Source organism: Vicugna pacos, unplaced genomic scaffold (assembly GCF_048564905.1).
Source record: "Vicugna pacos unplaced genomic scaffold, VicPac4 scaffold_21, whole genome shotgun sequence".
Taxonomy (NCBI): Eukaryota; Metazoa; Chordata; class Mammalia; order Artiodactyla; family Camelidae; genus Vicugna; species Vicugna pacos.
Window position 1 is genome coordinate 12,217,498 of NW_027328742.1, and position 22,203 is coordinate 12,239,700.

The 22,203-nt window shown below is 50.5% G+C and overlaps 1 protein-coding gene across 1 annotated transcript in view; it reads right to left on the reverse strand.

Moving 5' to 3' along the window:
- Positions 1–677: 677 nt before the first annotated feature.
- Positions 678–22,203, reverse strand: part of LOC140694426 (RING finger protein 17-like) — a 48,917-nt gene continuing 27,391 nt past the window's right edge. Inside the window, 1 exon segment of the mRNA XM_072957679.1 lies at positions 678–919. Within this exon segment, the coding sequence (XP_072813780.1) occupies positions 802–919 (118 nt within the window). The 3' untranslated portion in view covers positions 678–801.

The window sequence follows — 22,203 nt, forward strand, 5'->3', positions numbered from 1 at the left end:
TAGAACATGGCCTCTCTTACCTACCTCGCTATGGTCTTTACAATGAATGAAATGAGTCAGTATGAGTGAAAAGTTAGACTAGAGTGCAGTTTTTGATCATTTTGATATCATCCTATATTAAGACTTGTGTGTTCCATATAAAGTTCATTTCTTGTTATTTTCTATTCATAGGGCTGAAAGAGTTTTTCTCTTCTCTGTATCTTGCAAAAGTTTCATACAAAAATTATTAGGTAAGAATTTGAAATCCAAACCATGGGCCCAGCACAACACTCCATCTCATTCATGTGAAAACCACTTACTGAATACCTATTGTGTGTAAGACGGGATGATTGATAGAGATGAATTTCTGTCTCACAGCGATAAGACCTGGACATAAGTCATTACAATACAGGATAGATAGTAACATGTGTCATCGGTGAGGAATGGATAAATTGCTACGAGAGGTGAGAAGATTAAGAAACGACTTTGTTGTAGAGCGGCTGAGGAGTGCTGTGCTTGGGCAGTTTTTGGCTACAAGTAAATAAATGACTTACTTCAGATGTGCTTAGGCTAAAGTCAAAAGCATGTTCACATTTAATTTTCATGAAGGAGAAGAATTTTAAGCTGAGTCCTTGAGAGATAAGATTCAGAATTAATTCAACTCCAGGAAATCCCTCTCAGGACTCATCACCTTGGAGAAGGAACCCTTGGACCTCTTTGCAGCCATTAGATACTTAGCTGGAGGGTGACAGCTGTTTTTCAGAATTAAAAGTAGACACTTCAATAGGGATGCAGATGGAAAAACGAGATGCTGAGCCCAAGTCACTGCCTGAAGACGCAGGTCACACTGAGGAGTGGAGGAAGACAGCGGGGGGTGGGAAGGGAATCCTGCACCTGCTTCCAGGGAGGTGTCAGATAGCTACCCAGAGCATGGAGAGACCTATGGATTAAAAAAAAGAGAAATGACAAAATCGGGCAAGCACTGTGAGGAACAGTGGGGTAGTTCATGAATAGATGTAATCTTCTCTAAAAACTCGTCGTTTCATTTCCCTAGGTGAAAAAGAGTACATGGAAAAGGACAAGCTGGTCTGGATTTTCTCACCGTAGATGGGCTCTGCTCTGGGTGCTGAGAATACAGCAGTGATCAGGAGCTAGCCCCAGCCCTGAGGGAGCTTGTATTCTAGCAAGGGGAGGGGGTGAGCCGGCAACCAGCGGTTACATACGACACGTGTTTCGTGGCAACCTCTGTCTCAGGCTGGGCTTTAATTCTTTCCAAATAATCTACCCAACTATCTCTTCTAGTTCTTAGTTTTAAAGATTTCCCTTACTAGTAGTCAGCGAGTGATCCTTTTATTTTTTAATTCACTCATTTATACATTGATTCAATGCATATTTGAGCGCCTACTATGTTCCAGGCATTGCAGTAGACACAAGACTACAACAGCAAACAACACAGGTGGTGAACCTGCCCTGAAAGAGCTTATATTCTGGAACAGCGTCATGTAATAGGATTTTTCATTGTCCTATATCTGCTGCTCAGCATGGTACCCACCAGCTACTTCTGGCTGCTGAGCATTGGAGCATGACTAACATGACCAAGAAACTGACTTTTTAATTTTAGGTGGTTTTAATTCATTTGAACAAATGTGGCTACTGAATTGCACAGCATCATTCTAGGAGGAGTGATAAACAATAAACCCCTGAAAATTTTAAATCGATAGTTACATAGTATTTTAGGTGTTCTGAAAGAAATACATGAGATCGGAGGTTAAAGAAAAACATGGGAGAGGATGTGTTTAAAAGGGGGTCTCGTAAATCTTGTCACCACCAATTGAGTTGTGACCTGAAAGATGGGAAGAGCCAGTTATAGAAAGATTCTTGGGGAACGGAGGGGAGAAAAAGTCCACAGAGAGAGGAGTTGTTTGGCACGTTGGAAGGACTGAAGAAGAGTGGCTGGAGCTTGCTGAGTGAGAAGTAGTGTGCTCAGGAGAAGCCGGAGGGGAGGCCAGAGCCATGTCATGTAGAAGTCAGGCAGTGTGTATGTCTCTTCCATAAAGAGGACCATACTCTCTCCTGAGGCTTGTCTGCGTCCTTATTTTCCAGCCCAATGGTCACTTTCTAATGAATTGTCTTTGATAGAACCAAATTGCTGGAGCACCTCACAGTATCCGCTCATCACATTTGAGCATCTGTCTACTCTAGCGTGTGACTGACTAGGAAAATACCATTGCCTCCCATGAAATAAAAAATTAAGTTAGACAAGGCTCATACTTGGAAGACATTTAATAAACTACATACTAGTTAAGAAATGCTTAATAAAAGTAATCAGTCTGAATGAGTAATAGGATGAAAACTGTTCTTTTTTTTCCCCCAAATATTGCTAGAAGGAAGCTCACCTTATGAAGTCTGGGGACACTTACTTCCTGAAAAGTTTTGAGAGGAGGCATACAGGAGGTAAAGAAAGAGGATAGGAAACCGACTTAAAATAACTTGAGTATTTTCAAAGCTGTCAATCTTTGGCTTGGCTTTTCTTCTCTGAATGTATAGATAGACTGTAGAGATCAGTGGTTTATGCAGGAAGATGCAGTCATTATGCAGATGAAGTGCCCACGGTAGGAGGTGCTGGAAAATAGCTGTGTTTTTCAGCTGTCACTTTTGTCAGCTTCATTAATTTTAAAAATTGTCAAGAATTTGCATTTTAGAATGGAAATTCCTCTGGGGACAATGTTTATATACATATTTTTTCTCTGTAGAATCATGGTACATTAGTTCAGTTTCTAGAGCCCAGGAAATCACCTTTCACTGATAAATAAAAAATGTAAAATGTCATTATACTTTTTATTTCATAAAAATAGAACTATTAGAATAGCAATATGCCTTACAGATGTGCTAATTATTAATGTCATGCCCAACACTGACTTGAATGACCATGTAACCTTTTCAACTTGCGTAGTCCAGAACCGAACGTATATAGGTACTGTATATTGGCAAGTTGTCTTTCATAACTTACTGTGATACTAAATAAAACATATAAGTAAGAGCACATCTTTTGAGCTAATCATCATACCAGATAGTTCTCTCAGGCTTTAGGCTTGCCAGAATTCTTTCACAAGCATGGTGTCATTTCATACTCTCAGTAGCCTCATGAGAAGGTATGACATGGGACATTATCTGTCCCTTACTTACAGGAACCCTGAGGTCCCTGCTGTTGTGCCCTGGGAGCTTGAACGAAGGCGGGTGGTACTTAAGTCAGGATCCAGTGCGTTGTTCCATCGGTCCCTCTTGTTGATGGAGAGGAAGAGTACAGATTCTTCTCTACTTCTGCTTTAACACTCAGTGTCCTGTGCTAGTAAAATCATGCCCTAGATTTGAGAAAAGCCTTTGGATTTAGAGAAAGAAGAGTCTGTGTATCAGTTAGGACTCTGTATTATGAGCAAGCAAACTACCTCATCATGGTCTGAATATCAATGGAGTTTACTGGCTTCTATATCCAAGAAGTCCAGAGACAAGGGTGGCTTCAGGGCTCAGATAATGAAGTGGTGATCTGTCACTCCTCTCCTTGTCCTCTGGATTGGTTCCACCGTTGGATAAGCCCTCTCCTCACTTACTCAATTCATAATTTAAAAAGAGCATTTTGGATTTTAAAGATCAGGTGGCATGCAGTGGAAAGGGCACAAGAGCGGCAGCCAGGTAATCTGGATTCTAGTGTCAATCCTGCCACTGGCTACATTAAGGTTGCCTGTTGGAATAGTCAAAGGGGTGCAAGTAGGCTCCTAAAATTACATCTTTCCAGATGGAAATCTGGAGTGAAGTGTGTGTGGGGGTAGGTAGGGAAGGTGCTTGGCGGGGAGAGTACCTTGGCCACAGAATTTCCAGAAAAGAGATTTTCTCTGTTTGGACTTACGCGTTTCACATGCCTCCCCCCACCCCGCTTATGGGGGCTTGAGCAACAGAGTACCACCCATGTGCCTGTGTCACCTGAACTGTGGAATGAGGGGAGGAGAGGACAACTTGAAATAAGGGACTGTTCATTGAAGTAATGCATTCTGGGTGGTCCTGTACCCAGAAAGTACACACAGTATGCAACATTACATTTCCTGATCCCCTGAAAATCAAACCCCTGATCTCAAGCTTTTTAGTACCATGAGCTCATCCCCTTGGCTAGCTGTTAACGGAACCAGAATTCATGTCTGCTTCCCTCTCAGAAGGACTCCACAGTCACAAGATGCCCCAAGGGGTACTGGGCTAGTCCAGATGGCTTTGATGCATGCCAGTACTCTTCATTATGTAAACTTTCCCTGTGACAGCTCACGCGGAGCATGTCACATCTTGAAAGAGGAGTTTTCATTAGCTACTTTGCTGCTGCCAAATGGAATCAGTGTATTACGTGGCCTCCTGCCAGAACGTCAGGGGGAGAGATAGCTCCTCTGTCTGCAGCACCAGCCTGGCTCCCATCACCAAGTGGAAGCCTCCTTTTTTCAGAGACCAGTGTATTTCCTACCTCATGGGGAACAAGGTCTCTTGACTGCTTTAGCAGGGAAAGGTTACCTGGCCAAGGCAGAAATTAGAGTAGAATCCAGGTGTCCTGACGGACTGTGTTGTGCTCTTCACACTGGACACTTCTTAATGTTTAAAATCTGAAATGTCATTTTTAAAATATGAATCGCGTAGAATTTGACAAAGGGTGTGCATGTACTACAGAAAAACTTGGCCATCCTCTCTGCTTCCCTCTCCCACGTCTCTGCCATATGTAGGCAGTGAGTGCTTCCTACTTACTGCATTTCTTAAGTACTTCTAAATATCTTTACCTTTTTGGATCTTCACTTTCTAGGCCACCGTCATCTCTCTCTTGTGCCAATGGCCACTGTCTAAAGTGGGTTCTCTGCTCACAGCAACAGAGAAAGTCATGTCGAATATAAGTCTAGTTTTGGCAGTCCCCTGCAGAACACTTTTCAGTGGCTCCTGTTGCCTCTGCCTCCGTTTTAACTCTTGGGCAAGGTTCCCTCCACAACTCTTCTTGCTCAATCCTGAGGCCCATTTCCCATCATGATATAGTGATCTTTTTTATTTCTTTGAAATAGCCAGCTCTCCACTTTTTCACCTCAAGGCCTCAGCATATGGCATCCCCCGCACTTGGAGTGTTCCCCTCCTTCCCACCACCACTCCCTCCTGTTAGACGTCTGCGCGTTCGTGGGCCTCAGGTGAGAGGCCTCTCATTCTAGCAGTCTCTTCCTCATCTCTGTCTGGCTGAGCTGCCTCTGCTATTTGCCTCCATAGCACCCTACACTATTTAATTCCTACTCATCTGCTTTCGGTCACATCAGACTCGGCACACAGACCTCAATCCCTTTATGTACACACAGGCACATACCACACAGACACTCATCCTTCCCTGGAAGAGTTTTGTGATGTTAGTGCCTTTACTGATGGCTGGGAAGCCACGGGGAAGGAACACACTGCAGAACGGGGTGTGCTGCCTCTCACAGGTCCTGCCTTTCATCTCCCGTTTGCATCATTGTTGACCGAAATGGAGAGTCGTCTCCATAACAAGCCCAACATCTACCAAAGGCAGTTGTAACTATCAATCACATTTTTTTCTTGTAACCCATTTTTCTTTAATTTCCACATAAAAGGAAGTGTTTCTCTTAGGACATTGTAGAGCACAAGTCCAGTTTCCTTTATCCACAACCCTTTGTTTTCTCAGCTTCTTCATTCAAGATATAAGTAAGTGACAATCATTTGTAGAGTTCAGGTTCTTGGGATAGTTCACATCTAAGTTGGAATTCTTAAAAAAATTATGTCTGGTGGTAAAGTTTTAGGAAGCATCCTAAGAACGACTAGGCTGTTGGGGTGAACGTGATTATTAAGTCCCCTTGAATCTTACCTTGCAGGTATCTGTCCAAGGTTCTGGAGCCTCAGGGTTAGAAACTTCATGTTTATGATCCCATGACCAGTTCTTCCCCCAAAGTCTTTTGAAACTCCAGTCATGTGTGTGTGTATACACACCCTAACCAAAGTCACTACTAATTCTCTACTAGATCAAATAAATAACCTCTTAAACAAGTGCACTACTTTAATCCTTGTCCTCCTATGGTTGTTTCTCACAACAGTAGCTGAAATGATGTTTTAAAAAGGTAGTCATGTCACTCCTCTGTTTAAGCCTCCAAAGGCTGCTTGCCTCACTGAGTAAAAACCAAAGTGCTTAACATGGTCTCGAGGCCTCCAGGATCTATCCTCTGTTCCCGTGCTGGTTTTCTTTTCCTGCTGTTGGCCTCCTCTCCATCTCACTCAGGCCACACTGTCCTCTTCTGTTCCTCACACATGCCATACCTGCTTCCACTTCATGATTTTTTCCAAGGGCTGTTTTCTTGGCTAGACACACTGCACTCTCCTGCCCAGTTTCCACATGGTTCACCCCTTCCTCTCCTTCAAGTCTGTGCTCACAGGCCCCTTTCTCAAGGAGGCCTGCCTTGATCACCCTATTAAAAATGAGCACCTCCCCACAGCTCTTCTGATCTGTCACTGTTCTGTTTGTTTTACTCCATAGCTCTTATCTATAATTCACCTGCTTACTAGGCTTATTATCTCTCTTCCCCAGATGGAATGCACTTTTCAAGAACACGAGGTGGTGTGGTTGTGTCTTTCACTGATATATCTCTGTCATCTAGAACAGGTGCTCAATAAATGTTGGTTGAATATGTTAATGGAAAATTGCCTACTTCATAGTTTCACCAACTTACTTATCAGCTTTTTGAGAGTTTATAAAACACTTTAGGTCAAATTGTAAACTTCCAGTTAGTCCCAGCTGAGGGTGTAATGGCTATTCTTGTGTTATTTACTTCATGGTTAGAATTGACATTCTATTGTTTCAAAAATTCATGTCACAGAGAACATTTTCAGCTACTTTGTAAATCCTCCTCAGCTCCTTTGTTACTCACCATCTTCCTACCCATCCCTTCTAACCCTTTTTATTGGTTTGTAACATGAACTTTAGCATTTCATTAACCATTCTTATCTTCCCATCTTGCCTCATACCATGTTTGGCCACACTTTTGCATCTTTTCCTTAGACACCTTTTAAGAAAATACTTGCTTTTACGTCTTGATAGCTTCTCATTCATCTCACATCACCTTGATAGAGTATAGTCATAACTAGAAAGATGAGAAATTAGTTTTCTACCATTCTAAATGGATACCTGAGTCTATTACTGAACACGATACATTTATAGGAGACCCAAATATGTACTCAAAGCTTTTTCATTCTCATATATGATTTCAAAATATTTTTTTATTGCCCGAAACTTAGCTTAACTCAGCAATAATTATTTTTCATGAATCAGATTTACTGGGCTCAGCTTCTTATCCACAGAGGTCACATAAGTGGGCACATTCAACTGGGATCTAGAATGTGGCTGTGTCCAGGAGGACCTCCCATCTTCCAGGGTCTCTCTCTCCTCTTGGCCTCTCATTCCTTCTGAGTCTTTTTACAGCCTGGAGGCTGGCTTCTGAGAGTGAAAGTAACACTGTCAAGCCTGGGGTCCGAACTGGTAAATCATGGGAGAATTCTGTTCATCAAAGCAAGTCATAGGGCTGACCCAGATTCAGATAGATCTGCCTATTGATGGGAGGAATTGTAGGCAAGCACAGTTGCAGATCAACATCCATACTTTTTCCTCGGAACTTAAAAGATAAGGAGTGCAATTGAGAATGTGTGGCTAGAGGTAGAGACTAACAGTTGCAGAAATTTTGGCCAATTAATGTGTGTTGGTGTGAGTGTGTATGTGTAAGTAGGTGGTGATAGTGGAGAGGACACGTAAACAGAAAAAAGACTTAAGATTTCTAAAAGCACAGCACTTTGTGAGACATTTAATATGAAGGCAAAAAGTCTGTTGGATCCCCCAGAACATTCATGTGTCATGGGATTGCATAGTAATTGATGTGCCTGATGCTAAGTTATCAAGAGGGCGGGGTTATTTAATTACATGTATACTCTGTTCCAGTAGATAAAGAAATGTTTAGTTCATCATGGAAATTTTATAGGCAAGAAAGGTGTATTTTTTTTTAATTTTGGGACTCAAAGGGATAAATTTTAATTATGTGAAATTCGCTTATGAATAATAGTTTATTTCCCATCTACATCAGGAAAAAATGAGTCTTCTGTGTAATTTTTAAAGTTTATTGTTTTAAGCACAGGCCTGCACATGTAGTAGGTATTGGGTAAATGACTACTTATTAAAATCAGGCCATGAGCAGAAGCTGAGGGATGGGGCTGTTACCATTCTATTCAAAGACAAGTTTCCTATTCCATGCAGGTTAATCTTACAGCTTCTAAAAATATGAACAAAAGCCTTTTTCACAGAACTAATGGTACCTGGGTGGATTAATTACCTTTTTGTTCCCATTAACCAGTGGCAGGGATGCAGGGCCCATAACACAGAGCCAAGGAAGTGATATTAGTCATGGTTTAGTTGCAGATCTTGAGAGAGAAAATTGGGTTAATGAGAGGGCACGGGGATTGAGCTCCATAGGCCCTGGTGAAGCACAGCAAATAAAGAGGATTAGACAATGAGCAATAGGATGAGGACGAGCAAACGCCTATTCTGAAAACCCAAGGGGTGTAAGCAATTTCCAACAAAGGAGATAGAAGATAAGTTCTTGCCGGAAGAAAGGCAGTATTTAGACATAAAAAAGAATAAAATAATGCCATTTGCAGCAACATAGATGGACCTGGAGATTGTCATACCAAGTGAAGTAAGCCAGAAAGAGAAGGAAAAATACCCTATATCACTTATATGGGGAATCTTAAAAAAATGAGACCAATGAACTTCTTTACAAAACAGACTCACAGGCATAGAAAGCAACATTATGGCTACCAGGGAGGGTAAGGGGAGGTGGGGAAGCAGAGAGATAAATTAGGAGTTGGGGATTTGCAGATATTAACTACTATATACCAAATCAGTAAACAACAAAGTCCTACTGTATATAATACAGCACAGGGAATTCTATTCAGTACCTTGTAATAGCCTATACACACACACACACATACACACACATATATACATAACATATATATTCCTTTTTGTTATAGGAATTATATGTGTGTGTGTGTATAATTGAATCACCATGCTATATACCAGGAATTAACACAACATTGTAAACCAATTATACTTCAGTTAAAAACAGTAAATAATAATAATAATAAAGAGAAAGACAGTCTTCTTGTTGAATTCAGCTCGCCTTTGATTGCTCTTCTCCTCAGGTATTAACAAATGCCCTGGAAGTAAAGTTCAGCATGGCTATGTCTGTAGAATCTGCCTTTTCTAAGAATGATCTGAGAAATCTACATAGGTTGGCTCCAATTAAAGAAACATACTCAGCCATACTCAGTGTTCATGGTGCCTGATTCTCCAGCCTCTTGGACTTGTCCAGTGACAGAGAACACTCTCACATTACAGGGTTCAGTTAATTAAGAATGACGTTTCTGAAATCAGAAAAGCTTACTTGAATCCTGGATTCATAGCTTATCAGCAGTGCTTTGCCTGACAAAGTGGCTTAATGTGTCTAAACCTCAGTCTGAAAAATGCTGAGGGCGGGGAGGAGGGGTGGTATTTACATCACAGTGCTGATGAGGGCTAAGTGAGCTGATGGACTGAAAGCACTTACCAGAGTCCTTGGCTCATATTCAGTTCTCTATAAAGGTTGTTATTCATTTTTCAATTCAGTCCACAAATGCCCACCGTTATCTTTCCATTGAAACAACACAGTTGAAAGTATTTTGCATCCTTATCTCCTTAGATGTTTTTGTAATTCTGCGTAGGAATCATCACTGTTGTGAGTCTTCCAAAGAGAAGCTAGTTCTCTTTCTCTTGCAGATAAGAAATGAAATTTTATCTTGGTATCAAGGTTTGTTAGACAAAGCTGACCTTGGGCAAAATAGTGTATCCTTCACCCATTTCTTGTCCCCTTGCTCCTGTTTATGGCCCCTTCATCCCTAGATGTCAGATAATTACGAGGTAGTTCTGAGGACTCTGCCGTCAGTTGTCTGCATCTTGGGAAGGTGGGCTTTGAGTCTCCTCTCCTGAGAGTCTGAATAGTTAGTTTGACTCTGAGGACATTGGGACTTTTCTCACAAAAATGAATTCCAGGCATCAGGCAGCAGGTACAGGTAGAGTCTAAGATTGTTAAAGTTCGCAATATGTGGGCAGCTAATATGTTCTACCTACATTGACTGGTATCATTTTTTCTTAAGTGTCTGGAGGTCAAGGGGGAATTCTGGCTACTCAGTTGCTACCACCTTATTAGAGAAAGAGCCTAGACTATTTAGACATGAACAGGTTTTCATGGAAAGTGGGACAGTCAAGAGTCAAGGACTGTTAACACTGGCAGGGAATCATTCTCTTCTAATCTTCTCATCCTTCCAGAAAGAAATAGGGTAGGGTAGGGATTTAACCAGAGGTCCAGAGGTAAACTACAGTGTGCTCAAAGTCAGAGAGACTGAATGTCAGAACCTCAGCTAGGATCCAGGAACCTGAGGTTCCAGACCTGCAGTTCCACACCAGTAATCAAACACTCTAGCTTCTCTTTGGAATGGTTTAAACTCCTTGAACCTGTGAATAGCATGCTGGTCTCTTTTCCTAAAACTACTTCCTAATGCTTCAGGTCCATTTCCTCCAAAGATGGCTGTGTGCACACCCAGGTTGAGTGGTTTTGTTTCATAAACAGCCCTGAAAGTGAGAGATCCATAACCTTGCTCAGCGCCAGGAAGTTGCTTTGGCTGGATGTAGGCTGAGGATGAGCCGCTCTCTCTGTTTGCACGTTGTTTAGCCACCCTGCCTTCTGCACAGAAGCAAAACGCAATGGAAACGTGAATGCATTTGGAGATTCATTTCACATAATCAAAGTAAGGCTGGAGTCAACAACCTGAATTTAATTACCGTCCTGACAGCTGGGAGGCGATTAATCCTTCTCTTACTCCTCCTTCCTCTGCCCAGCTTCCAAGTGTCATTTCTCCCGCCTCCCCCTTGTACTAATTAGAAACATGCTGTAGGGTGAAAGGTGACCAGTGTGAAGCTAGCACAGTGTGACCAAAGCCCCTTTGTTAGGAGAGAATGCTCTCAAGTAAAGGAGACTGATCCCTAGCACAGGAGCATCTGCTTCTGGGAAGAAGAGCTGGGTGTGGATCTGGCCCCAAGGTCCTACAGTGTCTCTGCCGCCTGCCATCTCCACAGCTTGAGCAAGTCTCTCGGTATCTCTGTGTATGTCTCCATAGCTGGGAGTCAAGGATTCTCAGCTTTTCTATTGCCCACTCTGTATCAGAGCATAAAATAAACGTGAACAGGTTTAGAATAGTAAAAGGACCATCCCAGTGTATGAGATGGAGACCTGATGTCTTTGTCAGCTCAGCTGCCATAACAAAATAGCACCGGCTGGATGGCTTAAGCAATAGATGTTTATTTTTCACACCTCTGGAAGGTCCGTAAGTCCAAGATCAAGGAGCTGGCTGCTGTCTCCCTATGTCCTTACATGGCCTTTTTTCTTTGGATGCATGTTGATATATAGAGAGATTCCTTTCTTTCTCTTCTTGGAAAGCTACACATTTTTTAATTGGATTAGAGCCCCATCCTCCGGACCTAATTTAACTTTCTTTACCTTCTAGAAGCCCTGTCTCCAAGTACAGTCACATTGGGGCTTCAGTATATGAATTTTGGAGGAACATACTTCACTTTGTAGCTCCTGAGAAATGGCTTTTTGTAAATGAAGCCATCAACTAGATTCAGAGACCTAGGACCCGGAAATGTAGAGGATGCCCACTTTTTAAGTAATGTATTTGAATTTGGGGGTAAGTTTTTAGACATTGTCCTCCCTTGTCACCCTGTCCCCTTCACTTCACAACATCCCTCTAGCGGTAACTGCAGGCTCCACTTCAGCCCTGGAGCCAGTGAGGAGAGATTCCAGTACCCGAGATCAAGGCCAGAGACCCAATGTAACCTCCTTCATAGACCCCTCCAATGTGGAATTGAGCTTTTCTGGTCTGTCGTAGGTGCCAGACTGCTACCTATTTGTTTTAATCATTAAAAAAAAAGAAGGAAAAAAAATCAAATTTAGGATTGAGGGTGAGGAAGATTAATTACCCCAGGGGAGCTGTAGAGGTAAAGTGACTTTTCCAGGTCACTGGCTAGTTAGATCTCAAAATGGGGCTATAACAAAAACTTAACTGAATCCCAGTAGGAATTTTAGGTTTGTAATTAAGCTCCTCCATAATTCCTTTCTCCTAGTTAAAGATGATTATGGCCCCAAATCTCTTTACATTAACTGGATAACTCTTTCCAGATGTAAACTACTTGTAGAAACATAAAAAATAAGAATACTTTAGCTTAAATACATCCTTCTTTCCTCCAAGTGCTTTCTGTCCATCTGGGCTGCATTTCTTACCCAAACCATCATGCTGGGTTTTTTTTTTTATTAGTTTCTTTTTCCCCTTGAACTTACCACTTGATATCCGGAAAACCGTAGGAGCCAACCATATATGAGAAGTTCTATGCTTGCGTCATTGTAGTTGAGACTTTTCCCAAATGCCAGATGTAGCAAGATGTGTGAGAGAGAAAAGATAGCACATGAGGAATACCTCACCAGTACCCTTGTAGTTTGAAGTACAGATTACACTGTTCACTGCTCCTGTCTTCACTGTTGACTAACCCTGTGGCCTTTGAAGAGTCTCTTCTCCATTCTGGTCTTCAGGCCACTCTGTTTAAAATACAGGGACCCAACTGTGTCAGAGTGGCAGATGGGAAGTCTTCAGGCTGAATCCGGCTTTTAAACTGCTTTGTTTGGTCTGCACAGTGCTTTGAAAACAAATGGGACATATTACATAAAATGTAGAGTCCTGACTTCTCTTGGAATATCTGCAGATCTGGTAAAAATGGATCCACATTCTTGCATAAAAAAAAGTTAGCTAGTTCTCAGCTGTGGCTGTTACCTCAAAAAAGGCCATTAATTGCTCCCTGGTTGCCACTCTCAGCATCCCTAATGCTGGAGTCACAGCCAAGCCTCCATGCTGCTGTCAGGCAGGCGGGAGGGGGAGGGGCGCTGAAAGCTGCTCGTGCGCGCGCGCGCCGGGGCGCCAGGACGCCAGGGCGCTGGGGCGCGCCCAGAACGTGAGGAAGCTGGGCGGGAGCTGGGTGCTCCTGGACCAGCTCCCGGAGGAGGAAGGCTGCCTGGGGTCTCGGCCTCCCGCCGCTTGCTGTCGCCTCTGCTGCCGTCGCGAGCCAGGTAAGGGGGCGCTGGTGGGGGCGCGCAGGTCGGGGAGTCGGCGGGTGAGGCCTGGGCTGTGCAGTTGGGGAGGCGCCCGGGGGTGGGGGGAGGGGTGCGTCGGTGGGGTCCAGGCCGCGCGTCCAGGTTGGGACCGTGAGGCGGGTCCCGGGGCTCCCCCGGCCTGGTTGGGGTGCCTTCCTCCCCCTCCTTAGTACTGGCTGAACCGCGCGGCTTTCTTGGCCGCCGCTCACAGGCGGCTTTGGTGAAGTGGGAGCAGCCGCGGGAGATGGGAGGGCGCTGGACGGCCCCGGGCCAGCCGAGACTGGCCCTCAGGCCTTGCGAGGCCTTCCCGCGCGGGTGGCCCTGCCCTGGGAGTGGAGGCCGCCCCGGACCCTGTGGGGCACAGGCGAGCTGGGGCAGAAGCAGGGGCGAGGCCGGGCCTTTGGGAGCTTGTTAGCCTCCCCCCGAGATCCAAAGCTTCTGACCAGTGTATTTTCCGTCTTTTGAGGACTCTCCCTCCTGTTTTGCACAGTGGCTGCAGCAAACGACATTCCCACCGACAGTGTAGGAGGGATCCCTTTTCTCCACAGCCTCTGTAGCCTTGATCCTGTGTGAGCTTTGGAATGGTGGGCACTCTAACTGGGGTGAGACGCCACCTCATTGTAGTTTTGCCTTGTATTCCTCGGATAATTAGCAACCTTGAGCCTGTTTTGTCATGTGCCTCTCATTGGTCGCTGGTGGGTCTTCGCTGGAGAACTGCTTCCTGAGGTCGTCCTCTGCCCATTTTTGGATTGGGTCGTCTTCTGTCCGTTGAGTCGGATGAGCTGTTTGGATATGGTGGAAATGAACCCCTAGTCAGTCTCATGTTTGGCAAAGATTGTCTCCTATTTCGTAGGCCGTGGTTTAGTTCTGCTTCTGGTTTCCTTTGGTGTGCCAAAGCTGATGAATTCAGTTTGCTCCCGTTTGTGTTTGTATTTTTGCTGAGTTTTCTGTTGCTTGGGGAGACTACCCTAGGAGAAAATGGGTGAGGTGTACGTGGGATACTGTTTGGCCTACGTTTCCTACCGAGAGGTGTGTGGTGTCTTGTCTTGCGTTTAAGTGTCTAAGCCATTTTGAATTTATTTCTGCGTATGCTGGGGCTGTACGCCCAGGGGCCGGGATTGGGATAGGGGGCGGGGCGGCTGCAGAGAGGGCAGCAGCGAAGGACGCGAGCTGCCCAGGCAAGCCTGTGGATTTCCTCCCGAGTCCCCCTCAGCCAGCTCTCTGGGCGCCTTCTTCTGCCTCAGGGTGGCATTTGACATCTCTCCAGGTCAATGGAGTCCCGGGAGGCTTCCTCCAATACACAGAGAGACAGACATATAAATAGGCAGACACGCTAGTCTCTTTCTTTGTTATTAACAGATAGATACACTAACCTCGTCCTCCTCCTCCATTACATAGGTACACAGATACATACATACAAAGACAGACAGGCACACACCATAACACACACACACACACAGACACACACACACAAACAGAAGCCTCCTCCTACTCCTCAGTTAGGTAGGTAGATGGACACACCAATCTCCTCCTCCATGAAATAGATTGTCAGAGAGATACACACACACAGCAGCCTCCTCTTCCTCCTCAATCAGGTAGGTAAGTAGATAGACACACTAGCCTCCTCCTCTAGTAGGTAAAGAAACCCACAGACAGACTGAGAGACAGACACACTCACCTCCTCCAATAGAAAGACACTTAGACGAACACAGTAGCCTCCTCCTACTTCATTAGGTGCGTATGCAGACAGACAGATGGAAAGTCACGCTAGCTTCCTCCACCTCCTCCTCCATTAGACAAATACAGAAATGGACAGACCCACACACACACTTGCACACACACACACACACACACACACACTACACTCCTTCTCCTCCTCAATTAGGTAGATAGACAAACACACTAGCCTCCTCTGCCTCCTCCATTGCATAGATAGATTGTCAGAGAGATAGATAGGCCGAGAGAGAGACATACTAGCCTCCTCTTCCTCCATTACATAGACACACAGAGACACACAGACATAGACTAGCCTCTCCCCTCCTCCAACAGATAGATAGACAGCCAGGCAGGCAGGCAGGCAGGCAGGCAGGCAGACGGACAGACACACTCACTACAGGCGGAGTGCAGTCAGGGGACAGTGATGGGAACAGGGTCCGGGGACTGGGTTGCCCCTGGTGAGCTAGAGGATTTTCTCCCATGTCCCCAACGGCCTAGCCTGGGGGCGACCACCGCTCTCCCAAGTTCGCCAGACTCAAGCCATTTAATCAGCCTGCTCTTGGGAGCGGGCGTGGTGCGCTCATTGAAAGAGGATTGCGGTGGAGGGTGTGGAAGCACTGAGGCTAAGGGGGCTGCCCTGGCGAGTTGGTAAGTTTCCTCCCATCTCCCCCTCTCCTTGGCCTGGGGACAGCCTCTGCCACTCCGGGTTTGCGGGATTGAAGTCTCCTTGTCAGCCAGGTCATGGGAGGCTGGCGAGTTTCAGTCAGGGGCTGCAGTGAAAAGGCGGGGCTGCCCCACCAAAGCTGAGTATTTGCTCCCATGTACCCCTTGGCCTAACCTGCGGTTGGCGCCTGATACCCCAGGTTCACTGGCTGCCCATCTAATTGTTGGCTGGTTCCCTGGAGGCGGGCGCTGTGCCCTCAAGGGCAGGGTCGCTGGCGAGGGCGGGGAGGCCGCAGAAAGGGCGGCAGCGGGGTGCGGGGGCTACCCAGGCAAGCCTGTGGGTTTCCTCCCGTGTCCCCTTCAGCCTGCTCTCAGGGCGCCCTCTGCTGCCTGAGGCTCACTGGGTGCACATCCCCTTGTTGGCTGGCTCCCTGGAGGCGGGCGCGGTGCGCTCAGGGGTCCCTCTGCGGGGCGGGGGCGGGGCGGCTGCGGAGAGTGAGGCAGCGAGGGGCGGGGGCTGCGCAGGTAAGAGTTGGATTCCTCCCGTGTCCCCCTCAGCCTGCTGTGGGGGCGCCCTCTGCTACCGCAGTTGGGCTGGGTGCACTTCCCCGTGTTGGCTGGCTCCCGAGATGCTGGCGTGATATGCCCAGGGGGCGTAATTGGGGGAGGGGGCAGGGCGGCTGCAGGCAGGGCAGCAGCGAAGGATGGGGGCTGCCCAGGCAAGCCTGTGTGTTTCCTCCCTTGTCCCCCTCAGCCTCCACTGGGGGCGCCCTCTGCTCCCCCAGGTTCACTTGGTGCACGTCTCCTTTTAGGCTGCATTCCCGGAGGAGGAGGAGGGTGCGGCTGCGGTAAGGGGCGGTGAAAGGGGCGGGGGCGAGGAGGCCACAGAGGGCGGCTGAGGGGGCCGGGGGCTGCCCAGGCAAGCCTGTGGATTTCCTCCCGTGTCCCTCACAGCCTGCTCTGAGGGCGCCCCATGCTGCCCCAGGTTCACTTGGTGCACATCTCCTTGTTGGCTGGCTCCCTGGACGTGGGCGCTATACGCTCAGGGGTCCTTCTACGGGGCAGGGGGCGGGGCGGCTAGAGAGAGTATGGCAGCGTGAGGCGGGGGCTGCGCAGGTAAGCTTTAGATTCCTCCGGTGTATCCCTCTGCCTGCTCTGTGGGCGCCCTCTTCTACCCCAGTTTGACTTGGTGTAATTCCCAGGGTTGGCCGGCTCCAAGGATGCTGGAGCGGTATGCCCAAGGGGCGGGGTCATGGGAGGCGGCAGGGTGGCTTCTGACAGGGCATCAGGGAAGTATGGCGGCAGCCCACGAAAGCCTGTGTATTTCTTCCCTTGTCCCCCTCAGCCTGCTCTGGCGGCGCCATCTGCTACCCTTCGTGCACGGGGTGCACTTCCCCGTGTTGGCCGGCTCGCGGGATGCTGGGGTGATATTCCCAGGGGGCGGGGTCGAGGAAAGGGGCGGGCGGCTGCGAGAGGGCAGCAGCGAAGGATGGGGCTGCTCACGGAAACCTGTGGATTTCATCGACTGTCCCCCTGAGCCTGCTCTGGGGGCGTCCTCTGCTACCCCATGGTCACTGGGTGCACTTCCCCGAGTTGGCTGGCTCCCAGGATGCTGTCGCAGGATGCCCAGGGGGCAGGATCTGGGAAGGGGGCGGGGCGGCTGCAGACAGGGCAGCAGCGAAGCATGGGGGCTGCCCAGGGAAGCCTGTGGATTTCGTCCACTGTCCCCCTCAGCCTGCTCTGGGGGCGGCCCTCTGCTTCCCCAGGTTCACTGGGTGCACTTCCCCGTGCTGGCTGGCTCCCAGGGTGCTGGCGCGGTATGCTCAGGGGGCAGGATCGGGAAAGGGGGTGGGGCGACAGCAGACAGGGCAGCAGCGAAGGATGGGGCTGCCCAGGCTAGGCTGTTTATTTCTTCCCTTGTCCACCTCAGCCTGCGCTGGGGCGCCCACTATTACCCCAGGTTCACTAGGTGCACTTCCCGATGTTGGCCGGCTCCTGAGATATTCTCGTGATATGCCTAGGGGCTGTGGGCGGGGAAGGGGTGTCGGGGCGGCTGCAGACAGGGCAGTAGCGAAGGTTGGCTGCTGTCCAGGCAAGCCTGTGTGTTTCCTCCCTTGTCCCTCTCAGCCTCCGCTGGGGGCGCCCTCTGCTCCCCCAGGTTCACTGGGTGCACATCTCCTTGTAGGCTGGCTTCCTGGAGGAGGCTTCGTCTGCGGTCATGGGGCGGTGAAAGGGGCTGGGGCGACGCGGCCACAAGGAGGGCAGCAGAGGAGGCTAGTATGTCGGTCTATCTCTCTGCCTACCTATATCTCTGCCAAACTATCTGTGCAACGAAGGATGCAGAGGAGGCTAGTGTGCTTGTCTGTCTGCCTAATTGAGGAGGAGAAGGAGGGTAGTGTGTGTGTGTGTGTGTGTGTGTGTATGTGTGTGTGCGTGCGTGCGTGTGTGTGTCTGTCTTTGTATCTATGTATGTGTGTACCTACCTAATGGAGGAGGAGGAGGTTAGTATATCTATTAATAAACGAATGAAGAGACTAGTGTTTCTGCCTCTCTATTGATATGTGTGTGTGTCTGTGTATTGGAGGAAGCCTCCCAGGACTCGACTGACCTGGAAGGATGTCAAATGCCACCCTGAGGCAGTAGAAGGACCCCAGAGAGCAGGCTGAGGGGGACTCGGGAGGAAATCCGCAGGCTTTCCTGGGAGGCCCAGTCCTTCCTTGCTGCCCTGTCTGCAGCCGCCCCGCCCCCTGGGCATAGCGCGCCAGCATCCCTGGAGCCGACAAACACGGGGAAGTGCACCCAGTGAAGCTGTGTTAGCAGATGGCGCCCTCAGAGAAGGCTGAGGGGGACACGGGAGGAATCCAAAGCTTACTTCCGCAGCCCCCGCCCCTCGCTGCCGCACTTTCTGGAGCCTCCCCCCCTTACCCCTTAGAAGGACCCCTGAGCGCACAGCGCCCGCCTCCTTGGAGCCAGCCAACAAGGAGATGTTCACCCAGTGAAGCCCATGCAGCAGTGGGCGCCCCTAGAACAGGCTGAAGGGGACCCGGAAGGAAACCCACAGGCTTGCCTGGGCAGCCCCTGTCCCCCTTTGCCGGCCTCCGTGTGGCCGCCCCGCCCCCACTCCTTTCACCGCCCCCTGAATGCAGCGACACCCGCGTCCAGGGAGCCAACCAACAAGGACATGTACACCCAGTGGACCTGGGACAGCAGAGGACACCCTCAGAACAGGCTGAGGGGGACACGGGAGGAAATCCACAGGCTTGCCTGGGCAGCCCCCAGCCCCCTCTGCCGCCCTCCTTGTGGCCGCGTCGCCCCAGCCCCTTTCACCGCCCCATGACCGCAGACGAAGCCTCCTCCAGGAAGCCAGCCTACAAGGAGATGTGCACCCAGTGAACCTGGGGGAGCAGAGGGCGCCCCCAGCGGAGGCTGAGAGGGACAAGGGAGGAAACACACAGGCTTGCCTGGACAGCAGCCAACCTTCGCTACTGCCCTGTCTGCAGCCGCCCCGACACCCCTTCCCCGCCCACAGCCCCTAGGCATATCACGAGAATATCTCAGGAGCCGGCCAACATCGGGAAGTGCACCTAGTGAACCTGGGGTAATAGTGGGCGCCCCAGCGCAGGCTGAGGTGGACAAGGGAAGAAATACACAGCCTAGCCTGGGCAGCCCCCATCCTTCGCTGCTGCCGTGTCTGCTGTCGCCCCACCCCCTTTCCCGATCCTGCCCCCTGGGCATACCGCGCCAGCACCCTGGGAGCCAGCCAGCACGGGGAAGTGCACCCAGTGAACCTGGGGAAGCAGAGGGCCGCCCCCAGAGCAGGCTGAGGGGGACAGTGGACGAAATCCACAGGCTTCCCTGGGCAGCCCCCATGCTTCGCTGCTGCCCTGTCTGCAGCCGCCCCGCCCCCTTCCCAGATCCTGCCCCCTGGGCATCCTGCGACAGCATCCTGGGAGCCAGCCAACTCGGGGAAGTGCACCCAGTGACCATGGGGTAGCAGAGGACGCCCCCAGAGCAGGCTCAGGGGGACAGTCGATGAAATCCACAGGTTTCCGTGAGCAGCCCCATCCTTCGCTGCTGCCCTCTCGCAGCCGCCCGCCCCTTTCCTCGACCCCGCCCCCTGGGAATATCGCCCCAGCATCCCGCGAGCCGGCCAACACGGGGAAGTGCACCCCGTGCACGAAGGGTAGCAGATGGCGCCGCCAGAGCAGGCTGAGGGGGACAAGGGAAGAAATACACAGGCTTTCGTGGGCTGCCGCCATACTTCCCTGATGCCCTGTCAGAAGCCACCCTGCCGCCTCCCATGACCCCGCCCCTTGGGCATACCTCTCCAGCATCCTTGGAGCCGGCCAACCCTGGGAATTACACCAAGTCAAACTGGGGTAGAAGAGGGCGCCCACAGAGCAGGCAGAGGGATACACCGGAGGAATCTAAAGCTTACCTGCGCAGCCCCCGCCTCACGCTGCCATACTCTCTCTAGCCGCCCCGCCCCCTGCCCCGTAGAAGGACCCCTGAGCGTATAGCGCCCACGTCCAGGGAGCCAGCCAACAAGGAGATGTGCACCAAGTGAACCTGGGGCAGCATGGGGCGCCCTCAGAGCAGGCTGCGAGGGACACGGGAGGAAATCCACAGGCTTGCCTGGGCAGCTCCCGTCCTTCCCTGCTGCCCTCTCTGCAGCCGCCCCGCCCCCTACCCCAATCCCGGCCCCTGGGCGTACAGCCCCAGCATACGCAGAAATACATTCAAAATGGCTTAGACACTTAAACGTAAGACAAGACACCACACACCTCTCGGTAGGAAACGTAGGCCAAACAGTATCCCACGTACACCTCACCCATTTTCTCCTAGGGTAGTCTCCCCAAGCAACAGAAAACTCAGCAAAAATACAAACACAAACGGGAGCAAACTGAATTCATCAGCTTTGGCACACCAAAGGAAACCAGAAGCAGAACTAAACCACGACCTACGAAATAGGAGACAATCTTTGCCAAACATGAGACTGACTAGGGGTTCATTTCCACCATATCCAAACAGCTCATCCGACTCAACGGACAGAAGACGACCCAATCCAAAAATGGGCAGAGGACGACCTCAGGAAGCAGTTCTCCAGCGAAGACCCACCAGCGACCAATGAGAGGCACATGACAAAACAGGCTCAAGGTTGCTAATTATCCGAGGAATACAAGGCAAAACTACAATGAGGTGGCGTCTCACCCCAGTTAGAGTGGCCACCATTCCAAAGCCCACACAGGATCAAGGCTACAGAGGCTGTGGAGAAAAGGGATCCCTCCTACACTGTCGGTGGGAATGTCGTTTGCTGCAGCCACTGTGCAAAACAGGAGGGAGAGTCCTCAAAAGACGGAAAATACACTGGTCAGAAGCTTTGGATCTCGGGGGGAGGCTAACAAGCTCCCAAAGGCCCGGCCTCGCCCCTGCTTCTGCCCCAGCTCGCCTGTGCCCCACAGGGTCCGGGGCGGCCTCCACTCCCAGGGCAGGGCCACCCGCGCGGGAAGGCCTCGCAAGGCCTGAGGGCCAGTCTCGGCTGGCCCGGGGCCGTCCAGCGCCCTCCCATCTCCCGGGGCTGCTCCCACTTTGCCAAAGCCGCCTGGGAGCGGCGGCCAAGAAAGCCGCGCGGTTCAGCCAGTACTAAGGAGGGGGAGGAAGGCACCCCAACCAGGCCGGGGGGGCCCCGGGACCCGCCTCACGGTCCCAACCTGGACGCGCGGCCTGGACCCCACCGACGCACCCCTCCCCCCACCCCCGGGCGCCTCCCCAACTGCACAGCCCAGGCCTCACCCGCCGACTCCCCGACCTGCGCGCCCCCACCAGCGCCCCCTTACCTGGCTCGCGATGGCAGCAGAGGCGACAGCAAGCGGTGGGAGGCCGAGACCCCAGGCAGCCTTCCTCCTCCGGGAGCTGGTCCAGGAGCACCCAGCTCCCGCCCAGCTTCCTCACGTTCTGGGCGCGCCCCAGCGACCAGGCGTCCCGGCGCCCGTGCGCGCGCGCGCACGAGCAGCTTTCAGCGCCCCTCCCCCTCCCGCCTGCCTGACAGCAGCATGGAGGCTTGGCTGCGACTCCAGCAGTAGGGATGCTGCGAGTGGGGCCGGGCGGTGGGCCAGTGGAGCTTCGGTCCGTGGGGCGGTGGGGCGGTGGGGCGAGCCCAGCCCGCGGCCAGGGCTGGCCGGGTCCCCAACACCAACGCGGCCCCCCACGCCCTCCTCCAGGGTCCCGGCCCCCAAGTAGGACCACCAAGGGCCCAGGGCCAGGCCTCACCCCACCAGCCCCACTACCACTGCTTGCCGACCCCCCACCCAGTCAATGCCTCCCCACCCCCTGCCACGCCCGGTCCCCGATCCACTGCACCCCTGAGACAAAGCTGCTTCTCCTCACAGCCAAATCCCGCCCCAGGTCTGCGCCCCACTCGGTCCTAAGCTACAGCCCCTGTAAACCGCGCTCACCCCAAGGGCCTCACCCCAGGTGATACTCCCCTAACCGTCTGGAGATACTCACCTAACCCTTCACCTAGGAATGAGCCCCCACCCTTCAGCCGGGTCAC